The sequence below is a fragment of the Pezoporus flaviventris genome, unplaced genomic scaffold (genome assembly GCF_033815535.1).
Source record: "Pezoporus flaviventris isolate CSIRO_AGI_PZ_B2104156 unplaced genomic scaffold, CSIRO_AGI_Pfla_v1 ptg000015l, whole genome shotgun sequence".
In the NCBI taxonomy this organism is placed as follows: domain Eukaryota; kingdom Metazoa; phylum Chordata; class Aves; order Psittaciformes; family Psittacidae; genus Pezoporus; species Pezoporus flaviventris.
In genome coordinates this window covers 36,134,199-36,154,746 of record NW_026892563.1, presented here as the reverse complement: position 1 = coordinate 36,154,746, position 20,548 = coordinate 36,134,199, and the positions used below count along the sequence as shown (strand labels likewise).

Genomic DNA, 20,548 nt, shown 5'->3' with positions numbered 1-20,548 from the left:
TCTGTTCCAGACCTGTTTTGTCCCTTTCCGCACACACATACAGAGCAGCCCTGTGACCATGCAAGACAGCCACTATCAGTGGAGTTCCCCTTGTTTTTTCTTCCACCTGCTTCTCAATCCCCCCCCCTCCTTCCCTCTGTGCTTCCACGCCGTGCTGTCGCCATCGAACGGTTACGTTAAGCGAAACATCCCTTGGAGCAGCAGCTCTCCCCATCCCTCCTGCAGGCAGAGGAGAGCGGGCTGGGGGGGGGGGGGGGGTGAATGGTAGGCTGGCACAGGACTTATTCCTGCCCGTTACCCCACGTCCCTCCCCGAGCGCTGGCGATGGTACGCGAGCCGTGGGAGCACGGGCGGGCAGGCAGCGCTGCCGCCGGGCGCGGGGCTCAGCTGCGGGCAGCCGGGGCGGACAGCGCGGGCATTCACACCGCAGCGCCCGCCTCAATACCGGCTTTGTCCCCGGGCCGGCCCTACGGGGATGGGAAACGAGGCGGGAAGGGCTGAGCGGAGGGAGAGATGTGCTGATGTGGTTGAGAGCAAAGTCTGAGGGGGGGGGGGGGGGGGGGGGTGAAGCGAGGGATGAGGCTGCCGAGGCAGTTGCCAAGGATGCTGCTCTGTAAATCAGCGAGCTTGTGGCTTCAGGCCGCAAACCCAAGTTGTTTGTAGTTTTGGCCACAGCTTCTTTGCTCTCTCCCTCCCCCCATTCCCTCCTTCCTCAGTATTTCCTTTTGTGGATATTGGCCGTATCTTCTGCATCCTCTCTGCCCTGCTGCCTGTGCTGCCTGCTCCAGGCTGCTCCTGCCTTCTCCTCTTCCCGCTCTGCTCCCAGTTCCCCGCTTGCGCTCCCCTTCCCCTTCTTTCTCCAGCGCCGCTCTCCCCCACCCCCTTCCCTCTCTGCCTCTCCCTCCTCCCCTTTCCAGCCCCCTCTCCCTCGGCGCTTCCCCCCTCTGCCCTCCAGCCCTCATCTCTCCACAAGCCCCTCTCCCTGCTGCAGTGCCCCCCTCCGTCCCTTGGCTGCTTGGCTGCAGCCCCGCTCAACGGTGGGGGGGTACCGGGGTCCCCGGGGCGGGCGGTACCCCCGGCAGGAGGACGGGGAGCGCCGCTGTCGGGTCTCCTCCTGCTGCCGCTGCCGCGGTGGTGCCGAGCTGCCGTCTCCCGAGTGAGGCTCCCTCGTTCCCCTCCCTCCCTTCCTCCTCCCTTGCTCCCTCCCTCCCTGCCTCGCTCCGCCTGGGAAAGTGGGTTAGGAAGGGAGCTCGGGGCTGGGAGGCTGCACAGCCGCGCACTGGAGCAGGACCATCCACTTGCGCAGCCCGGCGGCACAGGACTCGTACTGCTCCTTTTCCTGTGGTGTTTTTTTCCCCCCCCTCTCCATCACTCCAAACGGGTCGATTTAATTGTTGTTATTTTTAAATTATTTTGCTACCTGAGTTTTTCCTCTTGGCTTTTTCATTTTTGCCTCCCTTGTTTCAACTGAAGGCTGTGCTAAGACTTTTTCTGGGGGAAGAAGCTTTAAAAAAGAAGGCAAGGAGGGGGGAAGAAGCCTGCAAGAGACTGAAAAGCACAAGAGAAAGTGGCAGCTAAAGGAGGACTGTGAAATCACCTCCCCTTTCAGGGGCTGTCGATCAGAGCGAGAGTTGTACACTATTATTACTGTTTTTCTTTCTACATCTCTCCATCCACACGCACCAGGCAGAGAGAGACAAGTACAGGCAGCGAAACTCGACGAGACCAGCCATGGTAGCGAGGGCTCAGCCTGATCGGAAACAATTACCGCTGGTCCTACTGAGATTGCTTTGCCTTCTCCCTACAGGGCTGCCAGTCCGCAGCGTGGATTTTACCCGAGGTACCGATAACATCACCGTGAGGCAGGGGGACACAGCCATCCTCAGGTAGGGCATTTTGCCAACTTTTCCTTTCCTATGTGTGCACTGTATTGCCATGTATGCAACATAACACATGTGATGCGGTGCTGATTTGTGCCTGTGTGTCTCTGAGAGCGTGTGTGTTGTTTTATCTCTCCAACTGCAGCAGCAGCTGCTGCTACAAACAAGCTCTGCGTGTGTGTTTATGCTTTAATATATATATTAAGGATTTATATATACATATATAAAGGAATTGAAAAGCTTTTGGGCACTTCTTGCCACCACTCTCCTCTGTGTAGTGCTCTGGATCAAAAGGGTTTCAGTGGGGAAAGATCTGCTGGTGTTAGCCAGCTCTCGTGAGCATACATTTTCCACCAGCCCTGCAGTATCAATAGAGAAATCGAAAAGGGATCCAGCTGTGTTTCCAGATGTTCCATTGATCTTCCCCTGCTTCTTCCTGTACCCATGCAAAAACTTTATCCCTGGTGCTGCCAGAACTCACAGGCAAGTTCTTTTGGGAAACTCTGGCTTTTAATTGCACTTACTCATTTTTCTGCCCTTAAGGAGGGGGGATGGATAAAATAATTGAAAAAAGGTGGTGAAAAAATGGTGTAACAGCTTCTGTGTTTATGAGGCTTGTATCTGGTTCCCTGTGTCGCTTTCTTTGCAGGGCTAAGTAAACAGGCGTACGTTGTGCTTACATGTCTGAGCTGTTGTGATGAGGGGGTCTTTACACATGAAGCCTTGTTCAGCGGCAGTATTGAGTGTTATATCTCTCTATCGTTGCGCAGGCTTTGTAAAGGTAGTTCCGAGGCTACTTCGGCTTTCAGTCAGGAGCGTCCCAACTAGCTGAAATGCACTCGTCTTTTTCCTGTAGGCTCCTTTTTCTACCTGCAGTAACTTCCCTACAGAAGGAAAACCCAGCGCATATGAGCATGTGCACACGCTGTGTATGATGGCTATAAAACTACTGGACGTGATTTAAAATAAGTCTGTAATCTGTATGAGGAGCTGATAGTGCACATACCCTGAAGCATCAAGGGAGCAATCTGCTAGTAAAGCTAACAGCAGCAGCAAAGTTTTCTTTTCCTTTCTCTGAAATAAATCCTGCTAGATGTCACCAAATGCTTTGCTACATGATCCCCTGTGTCCTGCATCCCTCCCATTTAATGATAGAGGGGTATGTGAGCTAGTAAGGTGGGATCAGGGCAGAAGGATGCTAGAAGAGGGATCTGTGTGTGTGTTTGTGTATATATGCATATTGCTTCTCTCAGCTCCGTGTGCTGGGTTGTTTTGATCCTGGAATATCCATTCAGCAGCTACCATTCCCCAGCCCTCCAGACTTGTTAACTCTCATATAAGATTTATCCACACAGAGTAATAGGATTTACAGAGTAATTCATCTGCCTTGCATATGCAACGGAAGGGGTTTAGATGTGACATGGTAAACACCTAACAAGGGGTGTTGCCTCCAACTCCTGGATTCTCTCCTCTCCCTTCCACTCACTAGCAATCCATATATCCCATTAACCCTTTTCTAGTGGGACTCCCAGCTGACTTATCCCATTTTTAAAGGCAAATCACTTCCATCAATCATTAATTTTGGAGGGGCTGCTCAGGCAGATGTTTGCAGGTGCATGTTTGGTATACACAGCAGCAGACAAGTCATTAAGCTCGCTTGCCCAGACAGGGGTCACTGGATTTCTATTTCCCACTTAACCTTGGAGCTTTGGAGTTTATCTAGACACTGTGTGCTAAAGCTGCATTTGCAGCAGAGAGGGCTGAGTGGATGGTGGAGGTGGTGCCTGCATGTGCTGTGTGTAAAGCATTTGTCAGCAAGCAAAACGGGGATGCATGGGAGAAGTGGTTTCCATGATAGTGTGCAGCTTACCAGTGTTATGTCAGGCACTGAAATAGAGCACCTGGGTGAGGTGATCCAGCTGTGCCAGCCAGATGTGTGCCAAGTGATGCAGTTAGGAGCAGCACACTACCCGGCCATGGAACTGCTTGCCCTGAGCAATGTAACATGTTCCTGGCAGGCTGTGCTTCAGAACGAAGTAACTCTGGTGAGTGCACAGGTTTTGCCTTCCCACACTCTAGGCAGCTCTGGCTGGCTATATGCTTTTCACCTTTCCTAGCAAGGGCAGTTGTCTCATCTCCCTTTCCCTGGGCCCAGCCCCAGGTTTCTGGGATGTTTCACTCCCTCTTTCAGAGGAGGAGCAAAAGCCAGGCTGTGCTAAGTGACAGAACTGCAACATGAGGCTGGAGGGAGAGAGATTTCCCTCTGTCCTGTACACCTCTTGCAGGATGGTGTTTCACTTCCCCAGCTTCTTAAAGCAAGGGCTGGTTTGCTTCCCTGACCCTCCAAAAGATAACTTACTTTAAGACAGCCTTGTGTTTGAAAAACTCCCAGCATCTCACTCTTCCTGCCTATAGATCCACTACTGACAATGCAAAGGAAAGAGCTGGATGGGGAAAACCATTAGATGATCTATACTAACTGTGTTTAGAGCAGATCTTTACCTCCACAGAGAGATAGGTAAGAGATTTCTATATGGAGATCGTATCACCTATCTTTGCATGCATCTACTTCATAGGGAAGAGGAAGCATGCAGCAGCATTTTACCAGTGCCAGGTAGCTCCATTCTGTAGCTTGAAGGGAAATGGAAATGTAGGAGGGAGAGGAAAAAAAAAAGATATGTAGTTGGAGAGAAATCAAAACCTGTACATAGTGATTAAGATAACAAAAACCATTTTGTTCATGTGAATTGTGGCGCAAATCATTCAGCAAAGCACCAAGGACAGGGTATTCTGAATGATTCTTCTCCTTTCAGGCCTTATACGTTTGTATATAGCATTACACTTGTAGGTGGGAGAATGGGTGGGTGGACTGATCTATGAAATGGAGAAAAATAGTTGATTATAAGCCCTAATGTTTGTAAAGGAAGCCACTCCTCTGGGGCTTCATCTGCAGCTTGTTACTCAGAACAGAATTATTCTCAGGAGTTTGGATATGACTTTTTGGAGCTATGGCACTTCAACTAGTGTCTTCCTATGGACTTTTAAAAACTGCTCCTAACTTCATACTGGCTCATCTCCTAAATGACCTGGCAGCAGATCTGATTAATTTGTTGGCCTTGCTGAAGGCTGATGACTTTTAGTGAGTATTTGGCATGGGGAAGTCAGGGAATTGCAGGGAGAACAAAAATAGCTCATGATAGACTATCCACAGGGAAAAGGTTAATGATCCTTAGAGTAAGGCAAGAAAAGAGAGGAGGGGTCTGAGACCTGCAACAAGCGAGAAGGGCTGAGCCAAGAGAAGAGAGCAGGGAGCTTCACCATATATCAGAGAGCCTGTCAGATGTACTAAGGTTTCATTGTTTAACTCTGTCTTCAGCAAGTGAAGAAAGCCACTGACCCTTATTTTGTGCATTGAGAGTAGACTCTTTGCTATAATTCCTGCCCATGTTTTGCTTGCAAGATTATGGTGGTGAGGTTGCCAGGTTTTGTATGCAACTTCCCCGCTTGATGTTAGGAAAGAAATAGTCTCCGAACAATAAACACACAAAACTAATTAAAATGGGAAAAGTAAAACAAGCCCCAACCCCAAATCCTCTTTCTGTCTACCTGCCTCCAACATCCCTTCTTACCTCCGTTGCTCTGAGAGCGTTGGGTGAGCAAAGGCAGGGACCCTTTGCTTTGTTACGTGCTTTCAGCATAGGGATGGGATGAGAAACAGCCGGACCTTGGCTAAGCCAGGACATGTGCAGTAGTGAAGGGCAGCTACTGCAAACTGTGGAGGGAGGGAACTGTGCATCTGTGTTGTGTTTGGCCCTTAAAATGGCTTAAGGGCAAAGTGGTGATGAAGTCAGTGCTATGGGATCCAGGTACCTGAACAGCCTGTCAGGTTCCTCTCGGGAGCCACTACAGCATCACTCTAAAATGCCTTCAAAGGACCATTCTGAGGGCATCACTGTGACTTGCAGGTTGCCCAGGGCTTTTAGTAGTCCTGGCACAAGGGGTGATTTGGCCTTTAATGACTTCTGAAACAGAGCTCATGACTAGCTGGAACCAAAATGGGTCACATCCCTATTCCCATCTGCTCCATTGTACCAGTACAAATCCACCAAAGCCCAAGGGCACTGCCAGAAATACCACATTTGTCTTTGGGGCAGATTCCTGGGGACCGCTAATAAAGAGGTAAAAATGACTCACACAGGGCTTAAGCTGCTGAGTGCTGCTCAGATGTTGCTCAGCCTGGTAGAGAACTGGGATCTCGCCAAGGCCAGAATTTGGCTTCTTGTTCCTGAGTTTTTCCGAGCATCAACTTTTCATCAAGAATTAAATCAATCTGATGCTTGCTCACTGATGAAACACAACATTTAACAGAATGGGCAGTTTCCATTTTTACCAGGTATTTTTAAATAGTACGAAGGTTCTGGCTGATAGCACATTTAGGAACTTCCATCCTATGGGTACTTAGTTTATTCAAGTTACATGTGTCAAAGGATAGGCTAAATCAAATTATCAGCAGTAATGATAGTGCTGCTGGTGTAATCCTGCAATATAAGCAATTTATGCAAACTCTGCTGTTGGTTTCTCAGTATTTTCCTGACATCCTACACATGAAGCTATACTAGAGGACAGAGGCACCTCAGGCAAAGTAGCAAGCCAGCATCACAACCAAGTTTAAGCCCAATATAGTTATTTCAAGAGAAAAAGCTATTCAGATTACAATTATAATTAGCATATAACAGCGAGCACTGAGCTGAACCCTTTGCTAGAAATGAGAATAAGCATGTTCAAAGGTATAATGCTACATAATAATACAGTCTTGGCAGTAAAATTGTAGCCTTGATTATTAGTAGCATTGTTGTGGCACTTAAAGGCCACCACTACATTGAGGCACCCTTTGTATTAAGTGCCATGGGAGCAGAGAGTGAGAGAGATCCCTTGTTCCACAGGGCGTGAAGGCTATTAGAGGTTGGGGACGGGCAGGAGGTGAGGGGACTCGCCCAGGGCTGTGCAGCAGGGCTTAGGCACACCCAGCATCACGACCTATCCATTAGCTGCGGTTGCCTTTTGCCTCAGCCACGAAACAACCCAGCAAATGTGACAACATGAGGTTCCCCTCATGATGAGGACATCCTCATCTGTGCCGGTGTTGAGTGCGAGTCACGGATGCTCTCCTCTTTCTCTGGTATATACAAAGCTTTCATTATCAAATCTGGTATACGCTTGTCAAGAGAGGGTATGTTGGGATCTGTGTAAAAGGGGCTGTGCTCTGTTGATGCTTTCCTCTTAAATAAATGTAGTAACAGATGACGCAGAACTTGCAGGTCTGGCAGCAGGTGGTGCCATTATATGAAGACACAGGTGCATACATAGATATGTGAGTGTGTGCACATGCATATGATAAAGTAAGTTGCAATATGTATATGGTTAGAGGGTAGCTATTAGCATCTCTCCTTATACACACACACTAGATATATATATTCATGTATATATACACACACACATAGGTGAGTGGGGGCCTTTGTGATACTGCGTTTTCTGAGAGTGGAATAACCCATCACAAGCATAGATGGAATGGAAATTAGAAAGGAAAAAGGCTTTCTGTGGTGAAACGAAGTATGTTTAATAATACCTTATGTATAATTTACATTCAGAAAGATGGAGGAGGAGAGACAGTATCAAACCGTATGGTTTTAACCTCCTCCCCTGAGTCTGCACACACACTCCAGTGTGCAGCTAAGTACCATATGTTTCCCTGCTTAGGTGGCATTAAAATTTATATAGTAGTACGTGTTACCTAGAGTGTCTCAGAGTTGGTACCTCTTCCACTCCCCTCCCCTCCTGAGCAGGTAATGAAGAAAGACCTAGTCTTAAAATAGCTCATAGTTACTGGAATTTGCCATCTCATAACTATAAGTTTTCAAAACATATATCACACGTGCCTGCCCTTTCTACCTAGACCCACAGGCATCTGATTCTGGCAGAGCTGTAGGGCCACAGTTTGCTACTGATGCAGCGGCAGGGCTTCAACAGACTTACAGTGAGGCTGAATATTGCTGTTTTCATTGAAGGTCCCTAGTTCTGTTGTCCATCAAAATTCACTCTGGCTCATGTGAACTGCTCTGCTGCAGTAAGTGCAATGGAGGGCATAGAGGTGAAGTCAGGAATTTACTGAGTTTTCTTTTCTCTCACCAAAGAAGAAAAGAATACGATTTTCAGATGAATCTGACACCAAAGCATTTGTTTCAGGCTTCAGGCGCATCTAACGTGCCTGGCTTTATGGTAAGTAATGGAAACTAATAATGATAAGCTTCACCTCTGCCTACAAAATAGCTAGTTCAAAATCATCTGAACCCCTGAGCGTGTATATTTCAGCAGTTTTATTAGGAGTAGCTTGGTTTTGTGGGAGAGGCCAGATGTGCCCCTCCTGTGCTTGGCCCTTTGCAAAGAGAGGAGAAATGGCCCTGCTGCAGCTCTATTGATTTCACTGGGGGTGGGCTTTCCCACTGGATGGAATCAAGCCTGGGATGGAGTTCAGCAGATGCTTTGCAGTAACACACCTACATGAGGTCTGGGGGGGGGCTGCTTGCCTGGAAGCAAGCGTGTGTTTCCCTACATTTGCCCCTATTTAAAAATGGGAAGTGTTTTCTTGCACGTAGTTGTACAAATGTTCATATACTTTGTAAAGTTGCAAGCATGGTATGAGTGAGAGGCAGCACTGCCCAATGGAGGGGATAACAGCCTGCTTGTTTGGAGGTCTGAGTGGCTTTTTCTGACTCCTGTGCCTCAGTTAACTATCGCTAATGACGGAAAAGTCCCTTTGCTTTAGTGTACCTCAGTTGCTACAGGAAAAAAAGCAAGAGCAAACAGGATCATAGGATGTTTGAGTTGGAAGGGGCCTTAAAGCTCATCCAGTTTCAACCCCCTTGTTATGAGCAGGGGCACCTTCCACTAAACCAGGTTGCTCCAAGCCCGATCCAGCCTGGCCTTGAACACTGCCAGGGATGGGGCAGCCACGGCTTCTCTGGGCAACCTGCATCCGTAGCTTTTGAAAACATTTGAAATCTGACACATCATGACATAGCTTCCCTTGTAAGCAGTAATGGGCACAGTAGATGTTTCCCATCCTTTTACTCACACTTAAAAACATAAATCTTTGTCTTTCTGAAAGAATGTATATTGCACCTTCCTCTCCAGAGGCTCGGTGGTTAACACCACGATAGATCTGGCCAATATTGCCCCTTTCAAGCAGCAACCTGAACCACTCTCACTGCTGGAATTTGCATTTCTGTGGCACAGGGAAGTAGTAAAAACTCGCAGAGCAGGGAGGCTTGTCTCACACGTACATGCTTGTGAGAGGCGAGACAGGCCCAAGTGGTTTCTCATCAGAAGTGCTCTCCTTAGATGGGTCCCCTGCTTTATGAAGGGGAGGAAAGGCCAAGAGGGCTCCAGCTCCCAAGCATCAATCGTCTGCTGTGCATTTGCAAAATGAAGTAGGGGTGATCCCACAGCTCACAGTGCCACAGCACCTCCCTCCTCTCAGGGACAGCAGGGTGACCGTGTTAGAGATGCACCGCTGTCATTGCCCCTAACATGGTGTCACTTAGTATATCGGTAACAACAGTGCCTCACCATGGGAGGTGATAGTGCTTTTCCACTGTAGGAATGCAGGGATATAACTGGGATGGTACCTGTATGACAGCTCACTGCCCCCATCCCAGACTGGCTGTGCATCCTCACATGAGGCTGGGCAAGGGAGACCATGACTCAGAGCTGCACATCCAGTCACTTTCTGTGCCTCGCTGTGCAAACAAAACCCATGTTAAAATCCACTGGCAGGCAGCATCCATGACTTTGAATAGTAAATACAAATCTCTCCCTCTCCCTCTCTGTGTCTCTCTCTCTGTTATTAAGCTGACAGGCACTTAGCCAATTATCCAGTCGTCGTCTCAGCTGTATTTATGGAGGAGGAAGAAACAACGCACACAGCTCTTGTCTTCACGGCTTCAGCTGAGTCTCCCTTGTGTTCTGTAGCATTTTCCCTTGTGTGAGCTGCTTAGGATGCAGAGGGAAAGAAACCAATGAAGGGAATGTATTGAGGAGAAGAAGAGAGAAGCAGACAGGGGGAAAGGGGTCTACTCCCCACATCAGGCCAGAGCTGCTGTTGCTTGCCGCTGGTTTTGTGTTTAAATATGTCAGAGCACGTGTGCCTCTGTTGCATAAGGTTGTGTGATGGATGGGGAATGTGATGACTGCAGGTACTTCCAAAGTCGTTTTGCAACAAACAATAGTAGGAGCTACACACCAATAGACCATGAGTCTGTGCCTTAAAGTAAGGGGGCCACGTACTTTGGGACATGATGTGAATCTGTGACTTGAAGCGAAGAGCCACCCCTAATCCTCACTGCAGTATTGCACCTACAACATGCTGCCTGCGCTGGCTCAAGTGTTTACTCCAAACAGCAAAATTCAGGCATATAACACTGAAGTGTTCTGTGAATGTCTTCATGAATGTTGAAAATGAATTCGCTTGGGCTGCAGCTGTGCTTCCTTTGTGTGTGTGTGCATGTGCATCTTTTTTTCTCTCCCCCTTGTGAATAATCTGAGTGGATGAGTTTTCCTTGTCCTGGCATTCACGGACAGAACATTTTAAACTGGATCATAGATGAGCAAACAAGGCTCTAGTTGCTACTTCTGCAGCTAGGACAGATTTGTATGTGCCCTTTCCTCCTCCCTCATCCCACAGACACTAACTTCGTATATATGCTCATGGTACTCTTGATGTATATTTATATAAGATGCTGCTTGGGGAGCACTGGAAGTGGTTCTTACCTCTCATCAGAGCCTGGGCATAAAAGCAGTTGAACAAGTGAGATGTGGTGCTTGAGCCACAATAATTTATGTGCATGTGACAAGAGAAAATTACCTTTAAACTCAGCACCCGACCAATCAATCTTGGAGCAGCCTGGTTTTGCTAGGAAAGATGCCTCAGGCCAAGCCTATCAAGCTCAGAAAAAGAAAGGTTAAAATGTTCCAACATCATTATCTCTTTCTTCTCCTTTGGAGGAGAGGAGCCACAGGGGCAAAGCCTAGCTGACTCCTGCACACTAGCTCCTTAGTAGTGAGATCCATTCCCACCCCCAGCCCATATTCCCAACAGAAATTTGGTCACCATCAGGCTCTGTGCTCATCTTGCCAGGGAACAGAAAGGAGAGCCTGTGATAGAGAGGACCAGCCATAGATAAGCATTCTGGAGTTAGAAATGCTCAAAAGGGGAGAAAAACTGTAATGGTAAGGCAGCAACCCTACTGAGGTAGCACAGGGATGTTAGGAAACCCCCATCTATTCCCAGGTGTCCTCTGAGCCTGGAGAAAAGCGGGAATCAGGCAGTTATTACTCCCTGAAAAATTATTGTCCCCTTTGCCAAATACAATATAATATGAGCTGTAGTCTCTCTCCCTGCAGCTATAGAGCAGGGAGCCAGTGCCAGCTGAGGCAGTTGTTTACTGGGGCTTTGTTGGGGAAGGGGCATTTGGAGCCCCTCTCCTTGTATGAGCAGGGGCACATGCAAACCTCAATGCAGGTGAGCCTGTTTTGTCCTTTCAGAGCAGGCAGGTTTAAAGGAGTCAAGGGACAGGGGAGGTTTTAGGCTGGTGGAAGAAGATGGGTAGGGATTGCTTTTCCTGTCTGCTACCCCCCTTAGCCTTTGGTGCACTGGTTAAACAGGGATGGTCCTTCCATAGCCCCCTGTCACTTCTCATGCAGATTCTTGTCCTCCAGCTCCTTGGGTAGGCCCCCACAAACTTATCCTGGCTGTCCCACTTAGCAGGGCTCTCATTCCTGCCAGTGGGATGAGGACCTCACAGCTTACTGGGCATCCTCACCCCCTCCATCTCCCATCATCACCTCTTTGCTCCATGAGCAGCAGAACTTGTAGGGACCTCAGGACAGCACCAGATCACTCCTCTTTGTAAGTAATCCTTTTGGATGCACTGCCTAACTTTCCCATGCCAGTCATTGCTGTCATCACCCAGTTACCCTGTGCCACTGGCCATTGGGGTAGCTGGCAGCACAGCAGAGAGGCAATTGCAGCTGGGGGAAAGGTGAGGGAGCAGACTGCTTTCCATAGTCCTTTGGGACGCCATGGAAAAATGACATACACTTCCACACAGCTCATGCCATGCACCCGCCATATACCCACACAGGCTTAGTTGTCTGTTTCTTGGGTTACACTGGTATTTAACTGAAATCACTCCTGGGTGTAGTTGGGCTGACTTGGGGGTGCTGGCTGTATGCTGAGACAGTCCTTACACAAGTGAGTACCTTGTGAGTGCTGCCTTTGGGTCCTGTGAACCACAGACCTTGTGATAGGAAGCTAATGCAGCCCCTTGTAATGACTTCCCCCTCAACTTTCCCACTAAAGGCAGTTGGCTGAAGTGGAACAACTTGTTGACGGGGGATATGGATAAGTGGAACAACTTGTTGACGGGGGATATGGATAAGGGGATATGGGTAATACTGGCCTCATGTTCATTGAAAAGATAAAAAAACAACCAATAGAACTCCAATCCAACCAACCAACCAACCAAAATCCCCCAAACCAAGACAGAAAGCATGAAGAAGTATGCACAGTTAGATTGCCTTTCTCATCTCTGTGCTGCAGAAGGCAGCCATCCATGGTTTTGTGCAGTAAGCAGTTCAGGGCAGCATATGAGGACAGTACCCCTTAAAGTGTGCTAAATGTGGGCAGCAGTAATAGGAGATCTCATGTGAATGAGGAACAGAAAAGGAGTTACTTCCTCCACCAGCTAGACCTGCTCCTTAGGGCTTGTTGTTATTATACCTACTGCTGAGACTTGGAGTGTGCCCAAAGCCTTTGAACTGTGCACATGCTGTACCTCATCTGCCTTTCTCCATTGCTGTCCTTGGCTGTCTCTTGCCAGCAAGGAACGAGAAGAGTGTGCTTGCAGAGATTTGTCCACTGAGAGAGAAAGGATGGATAAGTTCATCGGAGAGACAGAGCTGAAATATCTCTCTTCTGCCTCTCTCTTGCAAATCTCACCCAGCTCCCTCTGCTTGGCACACTCCCCCACTCAGCTTGTCACCTTGCTTGACGAAGTTGTCTGTCACATCTCCTTCTTGCCCTCTCTGTCTCCCTCCTTCTTTTGCTTCCTCTTTCTGTCTCAATCCATCCCCTCCTAACTTTTAACCCCTTCCCAACACTTGTCCTTACTCCAGGCCCTTCTTCCTCTTCTTTTCTTTCTCTCTCTGATCTCTGACTTGAAACAATCTTGCTGGGCACAGCCACTCAGTCGGTGCTTTGTATTCGGGCTGGGCCTGCAGAGTATTCCCAGTATATTTGTTTGATCCTGCACAGAATGCCCAGTGCCTATTGTCCTCCAAGCTTATAGGAAAGGGTGTGTGTGGAGGGCTAATAAGAAAGTGGGGGCTGCATCATCAGTAAACCTTTCTTTTCCTAGCAGGAATATAGTTGGATGCCTGTTGCATCCCAATGATCTGCTTCTCCTGCTTTCAATTGCAGCCCAAGTTGGAAATAAGAGTGGAAGAAGAGTCTGTTGGTTGACAAGGTGGTTGACAAGCAAGAGCTGAGGCTGCAGGCTGGTGTGAAAGCTGCCTTGCTGCTGTCAGCAGACGAATACCCTGCAGTGCTTCCTTGGTACGCAGTGTTTCTACTGCTGGAAGTTGGAAGGGGGCAGCTGGGGAATTTTTTTCCCCTGTTGTAGTTCTTTCTTGGGTGAGGAGCTTGACACTCCTGCAGGATGCTGATGTGGGATGACATGAATCTGTGCTGGGGTGCAAAGGCAGATGCATTTGAAATATAGCGATGGTGCAACGTTATGGAAAGTCATCGGTATTCAGAGTACCAGCGAAGTAGCAGATCTTTAGCTCATGAGTTAGGATCTTTTCAGCCAGACTTGTCCATTGCAGGAGAGGCTTTCCAGGAACTCTGGAAGCAGCCTCATACACATTTGGTATGGAACCATAAGATGCTTTAGAAAACTAAAACTACAGCTGGTGCTGTAGCAGGGATGTTCCTCAGCACTGGTCGCCCTTTATCATCCTCCTGTGGTACTTCCTTTTTGTGAGACTGAAGTCTTTGTGCAAGCGCACTCATCCTGGCTTCTTTTGCACCTAAGGTAAACCTGAGATTGGCATCCATAATCAGGAGCAGAAGGTGCTGCAGGCAATCTGTCTTCCTAGCACTGCATTATACCCATTTTAGTTCTTTCAGCTAAATATCAAATAATCTGTCCACCCACACATCCTCCCCACTGCAGCGACTGTGCTTGGTGGTGGGCCATCTGTAGGACTTTACCAGGACAAGGGGGTCCACAGGGGTTCTTGTGTAACACGTTTCATGCGTATTCATTGGCCTTTAGAGTGGCATTTCTTCCCTTCCTGTTCTCCTGGCCAGTCTCCAGTGCTGGCAATGAGTCAGAAACATGCGGGTCTATCCATTTGAATAGTGTGTCCCAAGGTGGAGGAACACATGCAGCTTGCCTCTTACCGGAGTTGGGAACTGGTGCTTAAATACAGGCCAGGTGAATTCAAGGACCTTGGCCATAGATTGGTTAGGCTTTTAAATGCCTTTTTCTTTCTTCTACATGGAGCTCAAAGTGGGAGTAGCATCCATCTCCCAGGGAAGAGAGAAGGAAGGGTACGCAACAGATTCCACAGCATCATTCCAGGTACTGGAATGGGTTGCCCAGGGAAGTTGTGAATGCTCCATCCCTGGCGGTGTTCAAGGCCAGGTTGGACAGAGCCTTAGGTGACATGGCTTAGTGTGAAGTGTCCCTGCCCATGGCAGGGAATTGGAACGGGATGATCTTAAGATCCTTTCCAACCCTAACTATTTGATGATTCTATGATTCAGTGTCTTACTGGATGCCACATTGTGTTCTGCTGTAGCTGTGTCCCTGCTTTGGGCACAGTGTTGGCTGCTTACACTGAAGTAGAGTCTTGTGTCTATTTGGGGTACTTTGTGTTTCTAGAGAGATGAAGGCCAGTTGGGTTTAGTCCAGAAGAGAGAAGTGGGGATTCCTGGCAGCGGTCAAGGCCAGGCTGGATAGAGCCTTGGGTGATACGGTCCACTGTGAGGCATCCCTGCCCATGACAGGGATTTGGAACTGGATGATCTTAAGGTCCTTTCCAACCCAAATCATTCTATGATTCTATGATCAGAAGACTAGACAGAATAGTCAGTGAGGAGAGATGGATAGAAATGGGGCTGTTAGGTCTGAAGAAGAGAGGACTAAGTGTGAAAGATGAATAACAGTGTGCAGGTACATAAGATACAAAAGAAAGGAATAGTGTCTTCTACAGGAGAAGATGAGGAGGAGTAGTTTAACTGTAGCAAGAGAGAGAGGCTGAATTGTCAGTAAGGACTCAGTAACAATAAAGAAGCAAAACACTGAATCCAACTGCCTTGTGAGGTTGTGTAGCTCTATCACTGGAGGGATTTAAGGACAGACTGCACATGTATGAGGAGTGACAGGTGCCAGAAATGACGAAGCAGAGCTGATCCATCCTTCATAGAAAACAGACTAGATGGTTCCTTTGGGTCTCTTCTACTTCTGCTGCTTGATTTTGTGCATCCTTCAGGCTCTGAGAATGGCAGGAGCATGGGCAGAAACACAGCTGGAAGGTTCAGAGAAATGCCTCAGCAAAGAAGCCAAGTGACCCTGGCTGGGATGGGAGGTCCTTACACATTTCTTCTGCTGGGGCTGCTCTTCTCACTTCCACCCCAGGAGAGCTGTATGCTCCAAGGAGTCTGTAGACAGTGCCACTCTTGACCAAGCATGTGACAACCTGTCTAGCAAACAGAAGGAGGAATCAGTGTCAAGACACCCTAAACCCAATTTTCATTTGGAGAGACTCAGATCTTTTTCCCATCTGTTGCCCTTTGAGGGCCACAGGACTTTAGGCAATGTTTTACCACTACGGTGATAGGAAAACCAAGGTGAAGGCTCAGTGTTATATCCTGGGCAAGTCTGATGATGTTGCTGAATGTTCACCTCGTGAGGCTTTGTCAGCACGTTCTGCTAGTGAAATGTCACCTTCCCCTGGTGTGACATCACCCTGTGCATTGGGATAACAGCCCACGAGATATCCCCCCTGAGGGATGAATGTGGTACAGTGTATGAGTGCTACTGGGGCTTTTCACCACTGAGGATGTGATGTGTGATGCAAAGCAGAGCAGGCAGTGAGTCTTGCAACCACTGAGGCTCATTCCTCAAGCACTGAATTGGGTGACTTACGGGGGGCACATAAAGCAAAGAGAAAACTCTTGTGCAGTGGGGATATAAGGGAAGAGTAGAGAAAGGAATGTGAGGAGCAAGGTAAGAGAGGAAAAGCTATTTGGAGAAGGAGGGAAAAAGCATACAGGGGCCTACTGTAAAGTTTGGATGAATGTGTTTGGTCTTAATCTTCCTCCAGCTGTAGTGACCCAGGCCATTGCTAACCTGGGCAGGCAAGCTGCCAGAAGCTGTCTCCATTGCTCACCCATCGCCCACTCTCATCCTGTCTCCGACTTGTGCTTTCTTGTCAGCATTTCTCTCCCACAGATCGATTCCTCCTTGGCTCATCCCAATGATTTTAAGCATAGAGAGAAACTTCCTCTTGGCGGTGAGAGATAATCAAGCTGAATATTACCCATCTCTGAAGTGCAGGCAGTCCGTGAGAGGAGCCAAAGTCAATATCTTGGCAGATGTGCCCTTGCATTCATTTATCATCTCCTGGACCAGGGTGGATGACCTCGAAGAAGGCAGCATGGTCACCTGGCCAAGCCCCAAAACATTTACAGGCTACATTAGTTTGCTTGATTCGGTCTCAAGAAGCCTCTCTCCTGCATGTCTGCAGGTAGAAGAGTGTGGTGCCAAGCTCACAAATCCCTCCTTCGCTCCTGTTTTCACATCGCTGTTACTTCTTGTGCCGAGACAGATCCTGGGCTCATGGTGCTGAGCTAAGCCAGCCTCATTTGCTGGCTTAATGGAGCAAGAAAACAATTGTCTGTGCTGCTGATGGGGCAGGGGAGAGAAGCAGGAGGCTGGTGCCCCAGCATGGCCTTTCAGCATGGGGGTTTCCACATGTGGGGAAGCCTGCATGTGTCAGAGGGAGAAGCAAGGGAGAAGAAACATGTGAGAGCAGCAGGAGTTGGGGGGGAACAGGCAAGCTCTGTCTTCAAGTCAGAGGAATTATAGCCAGGGAGATACTGTGCAGGATAGGGGAGAAGGGAGGGGGGCTGCTTGCAGATGGAGGAGAGATGCTGGAGGGAGGCCACGGGGGGGACCAGTTACAAGGTGGGGGGATCAGGTCAGAGTGCTGCTCCTGGGCTTCACCCTGACAGGACAAGCAGACAAAGGTGTGTGATACTACCTGTATAGAGTTCCAGTTCCCAGCTCCCCAGCATAATGCACTCTCTGTTTTCAAAGACCTTTGAGCTTTCCTTCTCTGTTTGGGAGCTCCAGATTTGGCTCTGGCAGGAAAGGGCCTCCAGCAGAGTAGGCAGGGGGCTTTTCAAAACTGCAGCTAAAGAGAAACCATCTGTATGATCTTGACTAACATGCAAAACCTGTTCCCTTTGGTACCATCCCCTTCCCCAGACCTTCATAGCTCCCCTGTGCCAAGTACCCATCCTGCCGCTTTCATGCTTTAGCAGCGGGCACTGCACAGACACATATACAACATCCCTAGTTCTGCAGTCTCCCTGAGGGTCTGGACAGATGCTGATTGTCTTCATGCCCAGTTGGGGACAGCAGGAACCGTTATAAATAGCATCAGTTCCTTGCGTAGCAAAGAGAAAATGCTCCCCTACGAGTCCATCCCTCTGCTCCCAGGATTTGCTGGGAGGTCTCTGAAATGTCACAGTGCATTTGCAGCACACAGTACCTCTGGAGGCTTCCTGTGGGTTCAGGTCTTGATCCAGGCAGAAAATGGAGCAAGTTTGCCAAATCTTTCCTCACAACCTCATTCTTTCTGCCCATTCTCGTCATTTTTATTACTTGCTGTTCAGAAGAGGTTTGGGACTGAAATAGGAGATGCTGCAGAAGTGAGCACTAAAGATACATGAGCCTGGTGTGCTGGGGAAAGAAATAGGTCTGGAGCAGTGGAAGTACTGCAGGGGCAGAGCCGGTGTGGGGAGCCCCAGACTGAGACAATGGTGAGGGGGGGTAGAAGGGCTTCCATTACTATCACATAAGACATTGACACAGGCATGTTAAGAGCAAGCAAACATTCCTGCAAGAAAGTAATATGCTTTCCCAGCACTAAAGGTTCCTTCTCCTCTGGGGTTGATTTGCTTCTGCAGAAATATATGCGGCATAAAGGAGGCAAAAGCAACCTGTTTAGAGGCACAGTTGTCCATCTTCCCTCTCGTTCTGCCCATAGGCAGAGAGTAACCTGTGGGGAGATGAAGCCCCTTCTCTCCCAAGCTGACACCAGGCTCCATCCTACTGACAGCAGCCGGACATCCCCTGCTGCAGCACCATCTCAGCCTTAGGCACTGCATGCTGCTGCCAGGTCTCGTGTTTGCATCCGCAAATATTCCTTTGCTTGTGGCTACAGGGGCTGTGCTGTGCTTGCCAGCTGAAGATCTCCCTGCAGGCCTCGCACATAGGGGTCCTGGTGGCATATGCAGAGTGATATGTACATTAAAATTGCTCACATGAGATGCAAGGAGTAATAGGGAACAGTACAACAGCTTGGATATCCTCCATCTCACGTGTGACTCCCAGCGGCTCCCCAGTGCCTCACAGAGGTCTGTTTTGGACTACAGTTGTACCATATATTATGCTGTTGGCTTCTGTTTGTGATTTCTGCCCCGTCCTTGCTTGTTCCCTGGTTTCCTTTATGTTTATTATTCTAATATATTGAGTTACCTGGAGTTTTTTTTTGCAGGCACCAAGGCTGCTTTGCAGGAATTAATGATTGTGCATTCTGCTTTGGTGGTGCCTTGTTTAGACTTTGCTTTTATGTGATGGAGCCTAAAATAAGCTCAGAGAAAATGAAAATGTTCATCTCTATTAAAAGCATACATAGCTAAATTGTTGTCAGATCTATGCCAGAGCACATGGAATTACTTTGAGATTATTTAGCTCAGTAGTCCCTGCCATTTCTGAATCCTGAAGTATTTCAGTTGATTTCTCCTTTGAGACAAGTCACTATTAGTCCTCCCCACTTTGCAGTGTGAGAAATTGAGGCTCAAAAAGGAGATTTCTCTCAGCAAATTAGTGGCTGGACATAGGTGACCAAAATCTTTGCAGGCTGGAACCTCGGTTTATGTGTCCTGTTCAGAACTGGGTTATCTCAGTGGCTGCTGGACCAGGATATCACATGAATGTCATAATGCAAAAGCAGGACATAATCTCTTCTCAATTGGGGTCCGCAAGGCCAGAGCTGGTGATTCCAGCTCAGTGGCAATGAAGCTGTATGCAGGGAACACTCAACTGCTTTCATGTTCCTGAGAAAATCAGTGACTGGTGCTTGCACCTCAGTGTGCATGTCTGGGAAAAGGAGAATCTGGTCCAGAAAATGAGCATCCTGGTGCAGGAGGAACCTACATTAATGCATCTCTGTAAAGGAATCTACATTAATGTATCTCTGTAAAGGAACCTACATTAATGCATCTCTGTAAAGGCAGCAAGGAAGTCAAGGAGAGAAACCTACAAAGTGCTTTGTTGAATTTTGTTGTACATACTTGCTTTTCTAGAAAGGAATAAAGCAGGATATCCAAAAAGGTGTTTGCAGTGTGTAATTGTTCACTCGATTCTGTTGGGAAGATCTAGGTAGGGTCATAGGAAATGACAGACCTGTAAATCTTGGAGCTATATATGTGGCAGGTCCTTTCAGGGGCTGATACTATAAATCTATTGAAACAAGCTGTCTGTTGTTCCCTAAAAGTTTCCTGAGAATGAGTGCATTTCCTTATGGGTCAATGCCAGATTCAGCATTTTGTGGAGATCACTTGGAGTCACTAGAGATGATGTGATATGGGAGGGGGGAAGAGGGGGAATTTTAGCTGCTGGGACACAAGCCATCTGAAAAGGAAATTTCTTTTCAGGTCCTCCATGAGCTCATTAAAATGGGTAAGATGATCATTTTTCTCTCTTGCCTGAACACTTAAAAATCCTTAAGAGAGAGTGCTTTTCAACCAGGCTCTTGTTTAGCATATATGAATTTCCTCCTAAACAGAAGAATTTAAGAAAACAGCAGATGATAGCAGAACCCTTTTACATCAGTATCTTGCATTTTCTAATTTATGTTATAGAACAGAATATAAAACCTTCCTAAGTGGGCAAATATGCAAAATCATAGGAAAAAACTTGCTGATAGGAGAAATTTCTGTGTCCTGGACAGATTGTTTCCTGCATGTAGTCTGAAGAGAGAATATTGATTGATATCAGTGATGTTGGGAGAAAGGGGTTGTGAGGAGGGTTTTTCTCATGCTGTATAAAGTGACCATCGATATTCCTGCAGTTCAAATAACTACACTCCTTTTAGGAACAGTTTGGCCTGGGTATTATCTTGTGGCAGTGAGCTCCACACGTTATTGCACACAGCAGGAAAACAACAACCAACTATCCAGCCTCAAAGAAGTATCATTTCATTTGTACAGGATGCTCCCTAGCTTTATCAGGGTATTTGACTTTGTTGTA

General features: G+C 47.9%; 1 protein-coding gene across 4 annotated transcripts in view; it reads left to right on the top strand.

Annotated features, from left to right (window-relative positions):
• Positions 1 to 20,548, top strand: part of LSAMP (limbic system associated membrane protein) — a 983,104-nt gene that overhangs the window by 679,737 nt on the left and 282,819 nt on the right. For 2 of the 4 annotated variants that reach the window (XM_061454023.1, XM_061454026.1), the window contains exon 2: positions 1,808 to 1,886. In XM_061454023.1, the coding sequence (XP_061310007.1) occupies positions 1,808 to 1,886 (79 nt within the window). Of the gene's footprint in view, positions 1 to 1,481; positions 1,887 to 20,548 lie in introns of those variants that run through there. The other 2 variants (XM_061454022.1, XM_061454025.1) reach the window with 2 other exon arrangements.